The sequence below is a fragment of the Oncorhynchus mykiss genome, chromosome 24 (genome assembly GCF_013265735.2).
Source record: "Oncorhynchus mykiss isolate Arlee chromosome 24, USDA_OmykA_1.1, whole genome shotgun sequence".
NCBI classification, from domain to species: Eukaryota; Metazoa; Chordata; class Actinopteri; order Salmoniformes; family Salmonidae; genus Oncorhynchus; species Oncorhynchus mykiss.
In genome coordinates this window covers 12106559-12126479 of record NC_048588.1, presented here as the reverse complement: position 1 = coordinate 12126479, position 19921 = coordinate 12106559, and the positions used below count along the sequence as shown (strand labels likewise).

General features: G+C 43.7%; 1 protein-coding gene across 1 annotated transcript in view; it reads right to left on the bottom strand.

The window, feature by feature from the left end:
• Positions 1-19921, bottom strand: part of ubash3bb (ubiquitin associated and SH3 domain containing Bb) — a 38524-nt gene that overhangs the window by 16490 nt on the left and 2113 nt on the right. The window contains exons 2-7 of the mRNA XM_021582276.2: positions 4471-4524; positions 3636-3822; positions 2843-3041; positions 1614-1783; positions 1078-1286; positions 681-828 (exon numbers count right to left, since the gene is read on the bottom strand). Of these exons, the coding sequence (XP_021437951.2) occupies positions 681-828; positions 1078-1286; positions 1614-1783; positions 2843-3041; positions 3636-3822; positions 4471-4524 (967 nt within the window). The remainder of the gene's footprint in view (positions 1-680; positions 829-1077; positions 1287-1613; positions 1784-2842; positions 3042-3635; positions 3823-4470; positions 4525-19921) is intronic.

Here is a 19921-nt window from a genome sequence, read left to right as displayed (position 1 = left end):
CATTTTAACATCTTGGCCATGTTCTGTTATAATCTCCACCCAGCACAGCCAGAAAAGGACTGGCCACCCCTCATAGCCTGGTTCCTCTCTAGGTTTCTTCCTAGGTTTTGGCCTTTCTAGGGAGTTTTTCCTAGCCAACGTGCTTCAACACCTGCATTGCTTGCTGTTTGGGGTTTTAGGCTGGGTTTCTGTACAGCACTTTTTGATATCAGCTGATGTACAAAGGGCTATATAAATACATTTGATTTGATTTGATTTATACCAGAAAAACAGCTTTGCTATTGAAGCAAGGGTATTATAGTTTTGTCGTTTTATATTTGTTTTTTTATTAAAAAAGGTACTGTGAGAAAAAAAAACGTACAAACTAAAACTGAACATAATTCATGATTGTTTTTATTATATTTGAGTTCGTTTTGGAGTCAAAGATAATATTTTCCATGTAGTTTTAGTTTTTCAAACCTGTTTGTTAATTATTTTATTTCAGTTTACTAAAATAATTTTTTCATGATTTGTTTTCATCTACTATAATAACCTTGAATTGAAGTAATTCTTCAAGAATAAGAATAATCCTTTTTTCAAGATTAAATGCTAGGCACTAGTTATCCTGGTCAGGAAAAGCTCCTGGCCCTAAAAATCACAAATGTATAGTTCAGTTAAAGAGACTTCCTTCTGTCCAGTACCTGCATGGGATGACAGATGAGGCTCAAGGTGGGTGTGTCCCCAGGGCTTGTGTTGTCGAGGAGACGGCTGTCCAGCAGCCCATCGAATAGGCCCCTTTCCCTGCTCACTTTGTCCGAGGGGGCGGAGCAACTGAAGAAGGAGTGTGATCTGCACAGGGTAGAGGACACAGAGGACAAGAGTAGAGGACAGGGTAGAGGACACACATACTCACTACTACTCATTCATCACTACTGACTACTGAGCAGAACTCTCCAGGCTCTTCTACAGTTCCTTCGGGATTGAATGAATTGAAATGGAATTGACCCCAGCACCCATGTTGTGGACCGAGAGCTGTAAGTAAGAAGCTGGTAAAAATAATACATTCTCAAACTGGCACAGCACATTCTGAGGGCTCACCCGTGGAAGACCCAGGTGTCACACTCGTCTGCCCGGCTGACGTAGTTCTCAGGCAATAGGCCGGACAGCCCCGTGGCCAGGGAGGACCCGTAGACCCAGCCCTCGCTAGTGTTGTTCTGCTCCAAGGGAGACATGAAGACAAAGTCGCCCGGGACCAGCTCCAGCTCGTCCTCATTCTGAGGGGCGTAGGGATACATCACGCGCAGCGTCTGCAACAGAGGGAGGGAAGGACACAGCTTGAGAACACCCATGCCTTATCTAGCACCATAATACAGTACAATGCAAGGCTATAGGTGTAAATGAGCAAGCCTGTAAAGGGTCACTCTGATATTTACAGCCATTTCTAAATTAATTATACTGTATATTCCCATTGATTCTTGAAGAATATAACTTATTATAAATGCCTCATGAGCTTGTATTGTAAAATGTACAAGGTCCATGTCATGGTATTGATTAGTAGAAAGTACAAGAGTAGTATTGGATATGAAATGAAGGTGGACAGGGTTTGCGTCAGAAAACAAGGTGGTTATTATTACCTCATGATTGGCAAACCGTATGTCCCGGGAAAAAAGGACAGCCAGCCAATCACAGCCTAGCTTCACCTCGATTCCCTTAGCCAGCTTTTCCAGGGAGGTCAAGTGACTGGTGGGGAAGTGGTAGGCTAACGTCACATGGAGCTGCTTCTTATGGGGCTCTAAATGGACATCTGAGACAGAGAGAGGAGGAACGAGTGAATAAAGGTAAAGAATATGAAGAAAGTCACCTGTGTGCTTGCGCACACACACATTTTCTTAATGGGTGTTATGATAAAGACCATACACTCTTAGAAAAAAAGGTGCTATCTAGAACCCAAAAGGGTACTGAAGGCTGTCCCTATAGGAGAACCCTTTGAATAACCCTTTTTTGGTTCCAGGTAGAACCCCATTTGGGTTCAATGTAGAACCCTTTCCACAGAGGGTCCTAACATGGAACCCAAAAGGGTTCTACCAGGAACCAAAAAGGGTTCACCTCTTTTGGAACCCTTTTTTCTAAGATTGTAGGCAGCTCATGAGTTTTTTATTTTGGGGAAGCTTACAATTTATCCTACCATTTTTACCTATCTGCGTGCCATGGAACTATAGGCCAATGCAGCAGTGAGCCTATACCTTCCACTTTCAACTAAGTAAAATACATAGGCCTAAAGCCAACGAATAAAAACAGTAGAAAATCTCTACTCCACCTATCTGCCTCACTTTCTATCTGTCTTGAGCTATCCTTAGTGAAGTGCAACATTGTATCAACTCAGCAGGTTGCGTGCTCAGGCGTGTGCTCGCCCTCAACGTTATCAGACCAGAGAAACTACACACATGCTCATTGTTCACATGGAGCACACCAAACAAAAGTCAATGAAAAAATTGATAAAACTCCTAAATGATGGTTATGAAATAAACCAAAACTTGTTTCTCACAAGTGTAGCAGGTTGTGAACTCTGCAAATAACGTTTCCACTCTGAGAATGAGAGCAGTAAATTACTGTAATACATGCATTAACAGAAATGTATGTAACCAAATGAAGGAGATTAATGCTACATTTACTAGGCCCACTGGTTACATATGTAATGTCAATTGATAAAAAATAAACAATCAAAAGGCCAACAATTCACACAATGAAACAATGAATGTGCAACAATTCGCGGGAGACAGCTGAGAATATTCTGGAAAGCTGAGTGCATGCATTCTGGAGATTGGGTGTGTGTCCAGGTGTCACAGGCAGAGAAAGTCCCTACCAGCTTTTCTGGCAGCCTCGGAAGCAAAGTCAGCAGCAAACTGCTTGAGGACCTCTGCGATCTGCTCCTCAACAAAGAGGCCTATGAAGTTGAAGGAGGTGTAGAGCTCCAGGGGCAGGGGGCTAGGGAAACGACCCCTCCATTGGTCCACCGTGGCCTGCAGGGCCTCCAACAGGGCGTCCACCTTGTTGTCTGCACACTGGGGGTCAGGGTAGAGTCTGAGTACCACACAAACACTGAGTCTTACATCAACAATAGTGCCAGTTCTCCAAACACAGACAGTCTAGTCCTGGACTTAGAAGTCTGCTCAATTGAGAATTGCCATTAAAAGCACGTTTTTGTCCGGGACTAGGATTCATCTGTGTCTGGGAAACTGGCCCGTACTAGACAGATGATACAGTCTCTTGACCTCAATGGGACTTCCTGGATAAATACACACTTAGAAAAAAGGGTTACAAAAGGGTTTTTCACAGTCCCCATAGGAGAACCCTTTTCAGTTACAGGTAGAAACATTTTTGGTTACAGTTAGAACTATTTTGGGTTCTGTGTAGAACCCTTTTAACAGAACTCAAAAGGGTTCTACCTGGAACCAATTAGCGTTTTTTAAAGGGTTCTCCTATTGGGACAGCCAAAGAACACCTTTGTGAGTGTAGGCTCAATTAAAATGTTAAAATAAAGAGTCATACGTCAATGTTAAGTAACATAATCATAATACTTAATGATGAGCTGAATTAGAGGAGCATCCATGTGTTGATGTATGACCGTGAGGCGTGTCATTTCCCCCTGGGCTCACCATGAAGAACTGGCAGAGTGTGATGTGGGGGAAGATGTTGTGGGCCTTGTTCTTGCCGCAGGTGACGCGGGACTGCTGCCAGAAGTGATGGAGCTGATTCTGCAGGGGTCCGCTGGGGCGCAGGTACAGGACATACTCTCTGGGCAACGGGTCATCCAGGAAGGGGTCATCCACATGGGAGAACAGCCTGAGGAAGAGCAGGAGAAGAGGAGGAGGAGGAAGAGGCTTAACAATGACTGAGGTAGAAGATGGGTGGGGGTGGGGGGGCTCCAATGTAGCTGTTTTTATCTCAATATAAAATCATTTCCGGGTAACAATTAAGTACCTTACTGTGATTGTTTTCAATTAAAATTGTCAAAAGTAAAGCAAAAAACTGCTTCTTAGGAAAGAGCCAAGCAAGAATTTAGCTAGGACTGTCTGGGAGTGGTCTGAGTAGGTAGGGGAAGGTTTGGAACTCTCTTTCTTATTGGTCTATTAACAGATTTACCACCTGGGGATGTCACCATTCAGGCCAAAACTCCATCCTACCAAAACAAGCTGACATTTCAGGCAGTCTTTTCAAACAACTCGTACACTAAAAGGGCATTATCATAACTTTCACAATTTCACGGTATCATTTCAACCTCATAGTGTGGAAATATATATAAAACACAGGAACATCTAGTTTTTGACTGCAGTGAGCCTTGAAAGAAATATAGTCATTCACACCTGGCTAAATAGTAAGAGTACACACATACGCAGTACAGCAGAGGGCAGCATCACACTTACCATAACATTATCACAGTTCAACATGGGTCATCTCTGGGAGTGTATGTATGTGTGTGTTAGAACTCACCAGTCACATGCTGCCTGTACATTCCTGCCTCCTGTTGATACTAGTGCCTTCAATCTGCAAAGACGGAAAACAGTGATGGCTACAATGCTTCCCTTTGAAGGTTTTATTTCCAATGCTTGTATGCAGTTTCCTTATTTGCATCCACTTATGGTATATTGTAACATTGTTACTAAAATATTTAATGAGATGTTGTATGGTGAAGGCATATATAGCCTACATATCGTGCATTGAATCTCACTTCTCTTTATAGCCATACCGAGAGGGACAAAGTCAGAGTTGACGATCTCTGTTCCCTATTTGTCTCAGATAAGTGACAAAAGCTACATCCCAAATGGCACCCTATTGCCTATTGGAACCCAGCAAAAGTAGCGCACAATATAGGGAAAAGGGCGCCATTTGGGAGACACAAATTCACACAGTGGTAATAAGCAATACTGAGGGAGAGTTCACGAAATGCATTCTTTGAAATGTTGGTCGATATTGTTCAGTATGTACAGTAACGCATCATCAACACCCCTGGAGGCGCGGTGTGCCAATTGGTTTGGCCTGTTGTTTTTAGGTATTGGGAAAATCAGCCACTTCTTCCATGAGTCTGGAATTATCCCACTGTTCAGTGACAGCTGGAAGAACTTCTGGAACGGTAATGCGAGCTGGTCTGCGCATGCCTGAAGTGCCTTGTTCCTGATGCCATCAGGACCATGTGATTTTCGTGGGTTCACACATTGAAAGTGTTGCTTGATGTCATTCACGGAGATCTGTATATCAACAGCTGGTATGCTTTCTATACTGTCCAAGGCCACTTTCTGCTGTGATTTAGAATCACACATGTCAAACCTACAATTGAAACTGTTCAAATCATCAAGGTCATTTTCGACAGTCATACATTGTCTCTTTGGTTTGTAGCCTGTGATGGTTTGTAGCCCTTCCCAGGCTTTCATACTGTCCTTGTCCTTGAAAAGGTTTTCTATTTTTTTTGTTCTGCCTTGCACTCTTTCATTTTGCTTTTGAGTTGCCTCTTAATATTTTTCCCGTCCTTGTTACTGCCACCTGATTTAAACACTCACTTTTTCGGGTTGGGAAGCTCTTTTAATTCCTGAGTTACCCACAATTTATTACTGGGGAAGATGTTGCCTTTCTTTTTGGGAATAACGAGATCCTCACAGAAACGGATGTACTCTTCCACGTCATCGGCGCTGTCCGTCAGGACCGCAGTCAGTGGACTCACAACAGTCCTGGTGGCTGTATCTTTAGTCATGGGGAGTATGGTTTAGCAGGAGTAGCACAGCCATTATTATTATAATTATTTTTTATTAAACTAGGTAAGTTAGTTAAGACTCAAATTCTTATTTCCAATGACGGCCTAAACAGTTCAGTCTGATTTAGTGGACAGTCATGCTAAGCTAATCATACAGTTTTAATAAGAAAGGGTGGAGGAGATTACTCAATATTGTATGAGTGTGACTGAAACACAGAGGTGTGAAATAAACAACCCACCTCACATAATTTCCACTCAGCCATTTCAAATGTCAAAATCAATTGATCTACGAAAATAGACACACGTGCTCAGTCACTCCCCAAAATGGCAGACTGCACAGTATGTGACGAAATGACTACCTCTACTACTGCGTTGTGAGACAGCTTCCTAAATCCGGCAGCACCTGGAGGCCTGGTTAACAAGCAGTGGATGGAGCATGCTGATTCAATTATTCTTCTTAGACCCTCAGAATCTAATTAGAGACTACTCAAGGGAAGGGGGGGAAAAAAGTGGAAATTGCTAATGCAATTTTCCACTCTGGGGACTATAATCTCCATGGCACCCGCAGTGGTGGAGAACAAGAGAGGACCTAGTTCCGAGACCTGGCGGACACTAGTAGTGAGACCAGGTGGTGCAGAGACCCTCTCCAATGTAAATGTTTATCTACATTTCTGATTAACGGGAGGGATGCAGAGCGTCTCAGGGCTCTGATCTAGGTCTGGTTTGGACAGGGCACTTAAAAGTGGTCTGGCACTAAATGGCACAATATTGCTCCAGTTCAGCTGACTTCTGTACCCGCACACAGGTCGACGCAACAGTGTCAAAAGGGTATGGGAGAGCAAATACATAGGAACAACAAACTCAATGTGTGCATGTGTATCTTCAATATTTCATCATACTCCATGCAATAGAGGTAGAGTGCCCCAGAGATGTGTTGCCTTCTTCTCCCGCATCACACTTTCCCCAGCAGAAGCCCCTAGGGAACCCCCAGGTGCCAGGTCATCTGGAAGAACGACATCGCAGCTGAAAAGGGAGATTGTTCAGGTGTAATCTGCAAACAGAAACTTGAGTCAATAACCACAGCTCTGTGCTTCCGCTGAGGATCCCACACAGTCCCTGTTCGCTCGTTCCTCCTTCTCTTCATCCTCAATATTTGCCATTGTTATATTCATCTTGCCTATCAACAGAATTCCCACTCAAGTAACCGTCCAGTGGAAATCTCTGTTATTCTGTTAACTCTTACACCAATCATTTTGTTGACTTATCCTGTACTTGTATTTGTGGCCAAAGCATAAATAAATAAACAAATAAATATATATTTTTGCGTCTGTTTCCACACCGCCCCTGCTACATCTGTGTATATGACAAGCCCTGTCCAAGAGTGGAAGCTAAATGTGGCCTATGTACCAAGTGTGAATCAGAGAGGTGTAGCGATCTCATCACTCTAACTGAATATGTTAGGTGCATAACACAATCATACATACAAAAGCCACAGTTGTATGAGTTCAGCTACATTCAGCTCAGAATAGTTCCGACCGCAATGGAAAAAAACAGCCAGCTGCTTTTGACTTGTGGCTTGCTCTCTGTTCTAGAGATCCCCTGTGAACTGCACAGACCTCCTGGAACAGGTAGCGAGAGCCTTCTCCCTGTCAGGCTGTCTATGGGCTGCGCTGAAATCAAACCCCCAAGAGTATCGCAGTGCTTCCCCAGCCACACTTCATATGCTTCTGGCAGGAAAAGCCTCAGAAGTACATCAGCTGAGGACAACGTGGTCGGTCTTTCTCAGGTCTGAACGATGTGTAAAATAAGCTGCGGTCACTGGTATTTAAAGGTGAAGATCATACGCCTTGCAATCAGCGGGAACGGCTGGAATTAAGAGAGAAACAGCGTGACTGCTAGATCCCGGCCACATGTGAACACATCGTAGGCGAAGTTGGCAGAGACACTGAAGGCTGTGCTGTGCTGTGCTGTGCTGTGCTGTGCTGTGCTGTGCTGTGCTGTGCTGTGGTTGTCCACCACAGCAGGATGAGAGCAACCTCAAGTATGAACATGGTGTAGAAACTGACTCTTAACTGCTGTCTTTTCTGCTCCCTGAATTCATTTGAATTCAATTCAACTTTATTTCCCCCTAGGGCTACTACAATAAATAAAGTTCCCAGAATATACTTTTTATTGAGCGGTAAAGTAGTTTTACCAGGGCTGGGATGAATTTAGAAATGGATTTCAAATTAATATCATTATGACTGTATTTGAATTATTAGAATTATTAGACTGTTGTGTGTCTGTAGCATGGAAGAGCTTCATTGTGAGGTATTCATTTACACTATTACCCCCACACACCCATGTCTTGCTTCGCAGTTTCCCAACCTATCACATCTGTCCTACAACCACATGATATCAACCATCCCACAGGTCCATGTGCACTTGTAATCAACTACATTTTGCTCTGTGAGTTTGGGTTCAAGGCAACCGAGAGGTTTGGATCCGGTGGGATCCAGTTTCTTCCAGAACGGATGAAGTACAGATGCTGTACAACATTCTGTTTTGCGAGCTAATTAAATGTTTGTCCAATCTAGGAATAACAAAATAAATATATACATTTCAAAACACACGATGTTGTCTGCATCTGATCAAAGTACGGTGGAAATCAATGTAGAAGACCGTCCGTGAGAGCCTTCTCACCAAGTTACCACTCTCTAGCAGTCTCTTCGGATCATACAGTGCACTTGTAAAGTATTCAGACCCCTTCTCTTTTTCCCCATTTTGTCACATTACAGTCTTATTCTAAAATTGATACAAAAATCTACACACAATACCCCATAATGACACATTTTTGCAAATGTATAAAAAATGTAAAATAGAAATACCTTATTTACATAAGACCCTTTGCTATGAGACTTGAAATTGAGCTCCTGCATCCTGTTTCCATTGATCATCCTTGAGATATTTTTACAACTTTATTTGAGTCCAACTGTGGTATATCCAATTGATTGGACATGATTTGGTAAGGCACCTAGTCTATATAAGGTCCCACACTTGACAGTGCATGTCAGAGCAAAAACCAAGCCATGAGGTTGAAGGAATTGCCCGTAGAGCTTAGAGAGGATTGTGTCGAGGCACAGATCTGTGGAAGGGTCCCAAAAATATATTCTACATTGAAGGTCCCCAAGAACACAGTGGCCTCCATCATTCTTAAATGGAAGAAGTTTGGAACCACCAAGACTCTTCCTAGAGCTGGCTGCCTGGCCAAACTGAGCATTCGGGGAGAAGGGCCTTTGTCAGGGAGGTGACCAAGAACCCAATGGTCACTTTGACAGAGCTCCAGTGTTCCTCTGTGGAGATGGGAGAACCTTCTAGAAGGACAATCATCTCTGCAGCACTCCACCAATCACGCCTTTATGGTAGAGCGACCAGACAGAGCCACTTCTCAGTGAAAGGCACGACAGCCTGTTTGGAGTTTGCCAAAAGGAACCTAAAGGACTCTCAGACCATAAGAAACATGATTCTCTGGTCTGATGAAACCAAGATTGAACTCTTTGGCCTGAATGCCAAGCATCATGTCTGGAGGAAACCTGCCACCATCCCTACGGTGAAGCATGGTGGTGGCAGCATCATGGTGTGGGGATGTTTTTCAGCAGCAGGGACAGGGAGACTAGTCAGGATCAAGGGAAAGATTAACAGAGCAAAGTACAGCAAGATTCTGCCCCAGAGCGCTCAGGACCTCAGACTTGGGCAAAGGTTCCCCTTCCAACAGGACATTAACCCTAAACACACAGCTAAGACAACGCAGGAGTGGCTTCGGAACAAGTCTCTGAATGTCCTTGAGTGTCCCAGCCAGAGCCCAGACTTGAACCTGATCGAACATCTCTGGAGAGACCTGAAAATAGCTGTGCAGCAATGCTCCCCATCCAACCTGACAGAGCTTGAGAGGATCTGCAGAGAAGAACGGGAGAAACTCCCCAAATACAGGTGTGCCAAGCTTGTAGTGTCATACCAAAATAGACTCGAGGCTGTAATCACTGCCAAAGGTGCTTCAACAAAGTACTGAGTAAATTGTCTGACAATTTATGTAAATGAGATATTTCATACATTTTTTTACAAAAAATTCTCAAACCTGTATTTGCTTTGTTATTATGGTGTATTGTGTGTAGATTGATGAGTAAAACAACAACAATGGAATCCATTTTAGAATAAGGCTGTAACGTAACAAAATGTGGAACAAGTCAAGGGGCCTGAATACGTTTCGAATGCACTGTAGATAAAAATCTCTCGTGACAGCCTTAAACATCTAGTGGCTTGGTTGTGGGTGCCGAGAGTAGTGCAATAATAACTGTTCAAATAGCGTAGAAATACATCCTCTGCTACAGTGTATTGAGCGACATGGGAAGTCAGTTGCTCTCAGTCCATGCTGATCATGATCTGTTCTAGTGTATTTCTATACCCATGGAAACCCACACACAGTACTAGTGCTGGGAATTGCCACGGACCTCCCGATACGATGTGTACAGCGATTCTCACGTATCGATGTGTATTACTGTTATTTTATTGCGATTTGATGTCCAAACATATTGCTCATCATGTGTCAGCGGCCGAGGGACAAGAGAGAGCCATAAGAAAACACGTTTTTTGATCAGTCACGGAAATAAAAGTGCTGAAAACAAAATTGGCTCCTTTAAAAAAAAAAAAAGAAGATGGGGAACAAGCTATGAAGGAGAAATACTGGAGTTTGGTGCAGGTACAGCACGCCAGCGGCAAAATAATATTGTCAAAATGATACAATACGATATATCATCAACAATAATATCTCGATATATAACTGGATCGATTGTTCCCCCTATCACTCTACAGTACCCTGCAATACAATAAACAGTGCATGTGCATTGGAGAACAGTTTGTCCTTATTAATAGTAAAATGCTTACAGCCTAGACAGATAATCTACCATTCCATAATCTATTGATATACCACTGACAATGCAGCGTAATATACAACCTATATAATACTTTTCAGTTGATTGTTTCGCCTTGTGTTACATGGATTGCATGTTATTAAGATCACACTCAGTGGTTGTAAATGATTGTATCACACAAACTATACATTCTTGAAGGTGAGAAAACCACTCGCCTTAACGCCCACTACGTTATGAAAGTGAGAGAGATCCTGTGAGCTTCTCCAGACAGGAAGAGGAACAGACAAGGCACTAAGCAGGACGCCCCCACAATCAGCTCACTTGTGTACGTATTGTGTAGTACGCCGAGTGAATGTGTGTGTGTGTCTGTGTGCGCGCGCTCGCCGTGCGCGTTTTTGAGGTGTACAAAATAACTAATAGGTCCTTATGCAGCACTGCAGAGAAATTTACATTACTCCGTCTGACAAACACAATGTGTGACGGCCCACATAATGCAGAAAAACAAGTACACATGGAGACAATGACTAATATTGTCCAAAGGTTCTGAAAAAGAATTCACTATGAAGTTGAGGAAACCAGGGGTTTAGTCAGCCTTTAAGCTGAACTTTAGTCACTTTATTTCCATGTGTTGAAAGACTGAATCATAAGGAACAATTGATACCTAAAAGGTGTTGTGAAGACCACAAGATGAACAAGGAGACAATGAAATGTCAAGGGGATCAGGCCAGGTTCAGACAGCAATAGCAATATAGGGCATTAAGGCTGCGTTTCAACTCAGGGAGCGTTTTCGTCGGGCAGCACAATTGACAGCTGACAATACGCCTTTTAAAAGGTAAGTCATGTTTGAGCCGATATTTCCAGTGTATATCATGAATACGATCTCCTCAAATGTGGAGGAAATTACTTTTAAAGGGGGGACTGTCAGCTGTCTAGTGTGCTGCTTTAAAACGCACCTTGTATTGAATCATGGCCTAAGTCAACGAAAAGAGGAGGGAAAGGATGTATGTCTTAAATATTCAAACAGGGCCCTTGTTCAATTCCAAAGTTACCATGTGCACTAAAGCCTTCCAATGTAATATTTACAGCTCAGAATGCTACTGCGTTTATGATTATTCCCCCTGGCATCTTCTCCTCCCAGTCTACTCTTGGCCAACCAGGGCAGCAGACAGACAGTGTGATGTCACATGACACATGACTCACCAGGAAGGAAGGAAAAAAGCCACAAATGCAGACACTGCATGGAATGGCCAAGCCTTAAATTAAGTGCCTGAGATATTTCTGATCTATCTCTCTCTGGCACTTATCTGTTTTCAAAAGGGTGACACGCTGATCATTACTGCACTATAAAATAGACAACTGTATTGCTGGAAATTGGTGAACTAAAGAGAATGGAGGTTGAGTTAATATTTATTATAGCCTGTCAGTATCAGACGAGTGAAATCTATTATAAAAATGTGTGAAAAAGTGCTTTCACTTTATAACTCTGGCTATCTCAGTGGGGGATGATCGGAGCAATGGGAAGGCTCAAATGAAAGTTGTCTGTATGCTAGAAGATTTTGGATATTCAATGGCCCCACCTCATTGTCTGACAACAGTTGTGCTCCATCAAACCCATCCACTCATTCATACACACATCACCAATCAACGATTTACAGGAAATGTCTCCTCAGGACATCCCATACCATTTCAACACCAAACGCCACCACCCAGACAGACGCACTCTCACCCCTCCCACCTCAGCTCTATGGGGAAATCCCATGGCTCTGGCCTCTGCATCCGGACAGTTCCTGTTTACAAACCTGCCAGAGACCTTGTCACACTGAGGCTAAGCCACTGACCATGAGATCTAGCTCTCCAGCTCTCCAGCTCTCTCGCTCTCTCTCTCTCTCTCTCTCTCTCTCTCTCTCTCTCTCTCTCTCTCTCTCTCTCTCTCTCTCTCAACTGCTTTGTTCTATTCACAGAAGATTGTATTTGTCCTAGGAGACTTTGTTTCCCTCAGTATTGTGCTGTGATGGGGGGAGAATTCCGTCCTCCTAACATTAATAGAACCAATCAGATTTGTCATGTTTTCCTGTCCATTGTTACAACCGCTATGTGTCTGCCTGCCTCTACACTCAGACAGCCAAACAGAAACACAAGGAAGTAGTATAATACCTTGAGAGAGGTCTTTGTTGATCTACTCACAGGAGCTGTGAAGAAGATGTGTTTTGAATTGAAAGTTAGAGGTTCTCAATTTAATGAATTGAATTAAATTGAACCAATTTAAAAGGCATTGTAACATTGGAATAACACTTATCATTGCACTGTGGCTTACACACATTCCCGCAGGCAGGCAGGCACGTACACACAGACATTATTATTAATAACAACGTGTCAATGTAGAATATTGTAATCCCTCACTCACATGCAGACTCTCGCTGGATTCAGTGACGCTTTTACTGACGACTAATTCTCTGCTGTGTTTTCCTCTCATTATGCATTTCATTGATGTCTAGAGGAACGACTCGAGGGGTAAATGAAAGACCTACTGTTCAGACAAAATTCCCCCACTGTGCTCTACCACACTGACTGCAATTATCTACCATGCTACAATTATGCTCTAATTATTTGTGAGGGAGGCCTTCACTTATCCACAGTTTTTTTCTCACAAAGCTGTCATCCATAAACTGCCAAACGATTCACAAAAGTGTTTCTCTTGCCTCATTATATCTACTAATGCAGTCGGTGCCAATTTGTGTCTCCACAAAACCAGTGACCACAAAACAAATCACAGGGGTACACACAACGGTGGTCAAACAATTTGACCCAGACAAAAATTGTGCTTAACTATGTAGTATTCCAAATATATAACATTGAGAAGGGGCTACTGTTGAACTTCTTCACATGAATATAGGAACACAACCATTCGGCCTTTCTTCTCAATTTGACATTTATGTGTAAAAACAATATTATACTGAAATATTCAGAACCATAAAACGTGTGCATTTTCTTCACCTTGAACTGTTTTTGCTTTTTAAATTATTAGTCAAGTGTAAAGGAAAACACATTTATTATCCAGGTATGATGAGCAATTTTCATTTAATGCTGTATGCCTGGGAACAGACTCAAACAGTCAGTGAACTGTTTATTACGAACTAGAGCACTAAACACAGCTTTCCTTCCCCCACAGACAATATAGTCCACCTGAGCACCTCGGCCTACAGTAGAGCATTTCGGCCTACAGTAGAGCACCTCGTCCTAGAGTAGAGCACCTCGGCCTACAGTAGAGCATTTCGGCCTACAGTAGAGCACCTCGTCCTAGAGTAGAGCACCTCGGCCTAGAGTAGAGCACCTCGGCCTAGAGTAGAGCACCTCGGCCTACAGTAGAGCACCTCGGCCTACAGTAGAGCACCTCGGCCTACAGTAGAGCACCTCGGCCTAGAGTAGAGCACCTCGGCCTAGAGTAGAGCACCTCTGCCTAGAGTAGAGCACCTCGGCCTAGAGTAGAGCACCTCGGCCTAGAGTAGAGCACCTCGGCCTAGAGTAGAACACCTCGGCCTAGAGTAGAGCACCTCGGCCTACAGTAGAGCACCTCGGCCTACAGTAGAGCACCTCGGCCTACAGTAGAGCACCTCGGCCTACAGTAGAGCACCTCGGCCTACAGTAGAGCACCTCGGCCCACAGTAGAGCACCGCGGCCCACAGTAGAGCACCTCGGCCCACAGTAGAGCACCTCGGCCTACAGTAGAGCACCTCGGCCTACAGTAGAACACCACTCTAATACACATGGAATTAAATCAAATGCTGTTGCATGTCTCTATTGTATGTTATGGTGTTAAATAGATACTCTTGCATATTTTCTGAGTAAGGGAACTGCTGTATAAAAATAGGAACGCATCTGTACATATGGCATGTGTTATACATTCAAATGCTAGCCTATTTGATACAAATCAGATGAAGAGACTGCTGGTTAAGGAAGGAACCATCCAGTTCAGAAATGAACCATCGAGTTCAGAAAGACAGTGTGCACAGCCACAGCCCGTAAAAGATGCCCCACAACTGTAAGTACCTTGTGCTTGCCAAACCAAGCCTCAAGCACACTTTCCTTGTCATTACAGCTCTACCACAGAGCCAAGAAACCACCTCTGGTTCAGTGCCTATTCTACGGACACAGAAAACAAGGGTACCTTTGTAACTAATGGCATTATTTAGGCTATAAAACACATTGCTGTTTCTCCAGTGAGTTGTTTTTGACTCTGGGTTGGTACACACCTTTGTTTTTCACATTGCTAGTGGGTTGGTAGGTGAAAGCTGGATACAGTGTGCTGGACATAAAATATGTATAACAATATTACCAGCATACATAGAGTAGCCATGTACTGTGTACATAAAAATAATAAAGTAGGCTGCCTCACATATGGGCATCAGAATATCGTTGCATAGGCACACAGTATGAGGGCAAATGCATTTTGATGTAATCATTTCATCATTCACGCACCGTCTGCATATAAAAGTGCATCCATTGTGATTTCATTTCTGATCATTTGGACCCAATCTACAGAGAACTGGCAAGGAGTTGGAGCTCCCTCACATAGTGACGCCAGTCAGTGGATGGATGCCGTATGAGGCTGGAAGCATGAGGCTGGAAGCATGAGGCTGGAAGCATGAGGCTGGAAGCATGAGGCTGGAAGCATGAGGCTGAAAGGACACAAGCTCTTGGATTGGCTGTCGCAGTTCTGGCAAAGGTAGCACTGACACATATGGCCCGGCCACAACTAAACACACACACACAGACGCACACACACGCACACAGACACACACACACAGTCAAATATATAAAGGGGGGAAAAGGATGGCTAGCAAAAACAGCAATTACCAACAGACCAAATTGCATCCACACATTTCCAAGCAGGATTAGCTCTGCTACTGCTCGTGCCTGTGTGAGGGGAAGGGACAAAAAGGCTGGACTGTATATGTGCTTGGTCTCCCATGTGTCTACTGCAAAGCTCCAAGTGGTCTGTCGCTGGTGGCATCACTGAACAGATGCAACACTGAACGAGCCCCGTATGCCTTAATGCAAACAACAGCTGCCTCGCAGGCCACGGGGACTGAGAGAGAGGGGCAGAGACGGTACTAGTAGCAGAGGGGACAGAAGGAGCACAGCTGCCAGTCCCAAAATATGCCAAGGCGGGCACCTGCGGGTATGTCAGCAACTGTGGCCAGGCCTCGTCAAAGTCGTCAGCCTGGAGAGACAATAGGCAGCATTGAGGAGAGCAGACTGGCACACTTCTGCCTTTGTGCAGGTCACCCAGAGTCTTCTTAACTGACCCTACTGATTGATATTGGAGACAACAATGACGACATGATTTGGTATCTGAGCGTCTGGACAGAGCAAAGATACACTATGGAGGTTTAGTTGTTTGCTAATAATTTACGTTCAATTTTGGCTTCAATCTTGGCTGAGGTTCATGATATAATATGAATCAATTTCTTATCTCATGAAAACACATTCATTCTTAGTTTTAATCAAATAATATATATTTTGCTCATGGGTGTGGGAAGGTGTGCCACTTGCTGGCCAATTGAGGTCATTTCAGGACAATATTTCTATCCAAATGTTCTGTATAGCCTCTTTAACTGGTCCTGGTGTGTGATGTTGGAGAACAATGATTCCATTATCTGGTGCCCTGAGTTTCCAGACTGCGTTTGAAAGGCATTAGGGACATGAGGGTTATGTTCAGTAATGTAACTCTCTTAGGAAGGAAACACATGACATGTACACACCCGAGCATGATCCTCCCGATAAAGAGCGACAGTGATGTGGCGTTAATGCAGCGTTAGTGCATTGGCCTGTAAACTTAACTCCGGCTCTTAGAATTTGAATATGCATGATGAAATGCCTGAAGGCTCCAGTGGTAAACATGTGAACCCGGCTGGCACGTCAAACAAAGCAATCCCAGGAACTCTCATTTACAAAACTATTTCAAAGACAGAGAAAATGACCTGAACAACAAAAAAAATAACAACAAAAAAACATTTCCATCATCTTTTGTCATCGTGGATAATAAAAGTGTTCTTCTATATCCAATGTTGCTGCCAGAAGAAGGGGGCGTGGGGGCAGCTACAGCAATCTCCTTGAAAGTAGACAGGTTCCACTGTGTCAGCCCCTGTGTTGTCCACACATGTTCCAACGCTTCAGACTTTCCAGCCACAGCTAACAGATATGGCTTACTGCTGCCTCAGCCTCACAAAGTCCCCCTCATCATCACAGCAGAAGGCAAGGCTGGAACAGCACATAGGGACCAGCATATTTCCACAATTTTCCACAAACCTCCCCGGCAAATACTCAGAACATTACAAAGGTGTGGAGAGTTTTTTTTTTAAGTATAAACTAAACTGCTCAGACACAGGGGGAAATGTGCTGAGACAGCATTCGTAGCATACTGTGTTACTTGAACTGCCACTACGCTGCAATGTTCAGAGATCTCAAAAGCAGTGTTCGCCTGCGCTAAACCAAATCGTATGTGCCAGAAATATCCCTGGAAGCTGCAGTGCATTGCAATTTTGGATTATGCGGTGAGCGTAGCTAATTGCTGAAAGTCGCATTTACTACTACACAGGATATGTGTGGTGAACATCCCTGGAAAAGAGTCACGTGCAGAATAATGAGATATTATACACCTACTCTTTTCCAGCTTTTCCTTGGAGTAAATATAATCATCAGAACATGATAAGACATACAGTACATAGTTATAGAGAATATAGATATAGAGTAAATGTATTGTTATAAAGACACTGTATAGGTTATGTCTCACTAAATATATGTGTGAGGGAGGCCTTTAGAAGAATAATGTGCCATTCCAGACTAGCTGTCGCCATTGGTGTCGGCTAATGGGGATCCTAATAAATCAAATCAAAAATCTAAATGATACCAGGGCTCAACTCTGTCCCGTGTTCCAATCAATTAACACCTTTTAGTTAGTCATAGCAGATACTGAGGGAGAAACGACAAACCTCAAGGGCAGCAGTTGACAAAAGCATCTCCGAGGCTGTATTGTTTTGAGCCCTTGATGTAAATGCAAACCAAAAGAGTGATTTGTTTGTAGACTGAGATAAAGATGTCAGTCAGTGGCAGAAAAAAGGGTATCTGGTCATTGTTTCATACCCTCTGGTCATTGTTTTATACCCTCTGGTCATTGTTTCATACCCTCTGGTCATTGTTTTATACCCTCTATTCTTGTGTTGTATGTTGAGTGCATCATTTACTATCAACCAAATCAAAAGGAACTAACACCAAACCGACATTGAAGTGAAATGAGAGAGGGCTTTTCCCCCTAAGGGCAGAGTTGTACATTAGATACAACAACTACACCAGTATACTGAGTCTCAGTGTCTCTACAGAACCAACCGAGTAGCCTCAGGTACAGGGTCAAATCATTGGCTCTTGGGGGTGCCCTAAAAAATGTATATACATTAGGGGTTCAAGCAGCGAAGCTGTGTTGTATTTGTAGGCGTGTATTATTCTGGTTCTCTGTGGATTTAGTCAAAGATGTGAATTCCAGTGAAATGGCAAGGCCTAGGAGGGTGCAACTTGGCATAATGGTAAAGGCCCATGGGCCACGCTCTCATGCAATGCCATGCCAATTGGCGAGATGGTGGCGCTATAACAGGCAATTGAAAGGTCAGTACATAGGTCCCTCTGTCGCGCCTTATGGTCAGATGGTTGCCATACCAGGCGGTGATGCAACCGGTCAAGATGCTCTCGATGGTGCATTTGGATAACATTTTTATGATCTAGGGACCCATGCCAAATCTTTTCAGTCTCCTGAGGGGGTAAAGGTGTTGTCATGCCCTCTTCACAACAGTATTGGTGTGCTTGGACCATGATAGTTTGTTGGTGATGTGGACACCAAGGAACTTGAAACTCTCGGCCCGCTCCACTTCAGTCCCGTCGATGTTAATGGGGGCCTGTTCAGCCCTCCTTTTCCTATAGTCCACGATCAACTCCTTTGTCTTGCTCACATTGAGAGTGAGGCTGTTGTCCTGGCACCACACTGCCAGGTCTCTGTCCTCCTCCCTATAGGCTGTCTCAACGTTGGCAGTGATCAGGCCTACCACCGTTGTGTCGTCAGCAAACTGAATGATGGTGTTGGAGTAGCTCATCCAAGGGAAATGTGGCCAATTTGTCTTGATGGTGGAGCTATGGGGCCAAAGCGTGAATGGCTGCTTGCAGCTATATTTATCTTTGTTTTGGGAGTGCACAGCACGCACCCCTGGTTACAACTGGAATAAAAACCCTGCTGAAGGGTTGTATGTTTGGCAAAATGACTATGTGCAGAAAGCAAGTCTGAAAAACTGCACCTCGTGACTGTGGGTTTCAACATCCCAGATGTTATTCGGTACATTGCTTTTGCTCTTTCACTCCTCAGTGATCTCTCTCACACACTGTAGCTACTGTGGTTCATCCCATCAGAGGTTCTAGTAAATGTCTGTTGATGCTAACCCAGCTTTGTTCCCCATCTGCATTGTCCCCCTCCCCCTCCCTGAATCAAAAACACTAGTCAGTGACATTGGTGGCAGGCAGACATGACAAATCTCCTAGGGCATGTCCCTTTAAGTCAGTCAGGAAATGTAGGGGGTCAATACTTGAGAGAGGGAGGAAGATGCTATTCATAACTTGCTCTGTCAGGGCCAAGCAGTCACGGGCTGTCCAATGTAAAAGAGCTTGTGGCGTCTCTCACAGCTTCTAGGCATTCTCTCTCTCTCCCTCCCTCTTTCTTTCTTTCTTTCTTTCTTTCTCTGCTGACAAAGGGAGCCTCGAGGCATTCCTTCTGACGTGTGTGTGTGCACGCGCATGCAAAATGTCTGTGTCCATTCAGCATGTAAGTCACAACAGACTCCCTATGACATCTGACCTCAATGTCTTGGAGATAATACAGACTTGAGCCGTGACTTATTCACAATACTATTGTGAATAACTATGATCATAACCACTGGGAAGCACATTTATTATTTTTACTGAAAAAGGATGTGGGTTGTGATCCTGATCACATAGAAATTATGCAATTGATGTAGGTTTAAAAGTTAACAATGTATTTACCCTCTATAATGGTGACATTAGGAAAACTGCTTCCTTACATGGTGGGTCTGTCTGTGAGTCTCTCCTAGTGAGGACCCAGCTGACATAACAGTTGTACATTGTGCTGCAGTAATTTGGTCACATCAAGAACAGTCAGTCCATTCAGATCAGATTGAGCATGATCCATATCCTCTCTCTCCTATAGTTACATAGACAGGAGGTTACTTACAAC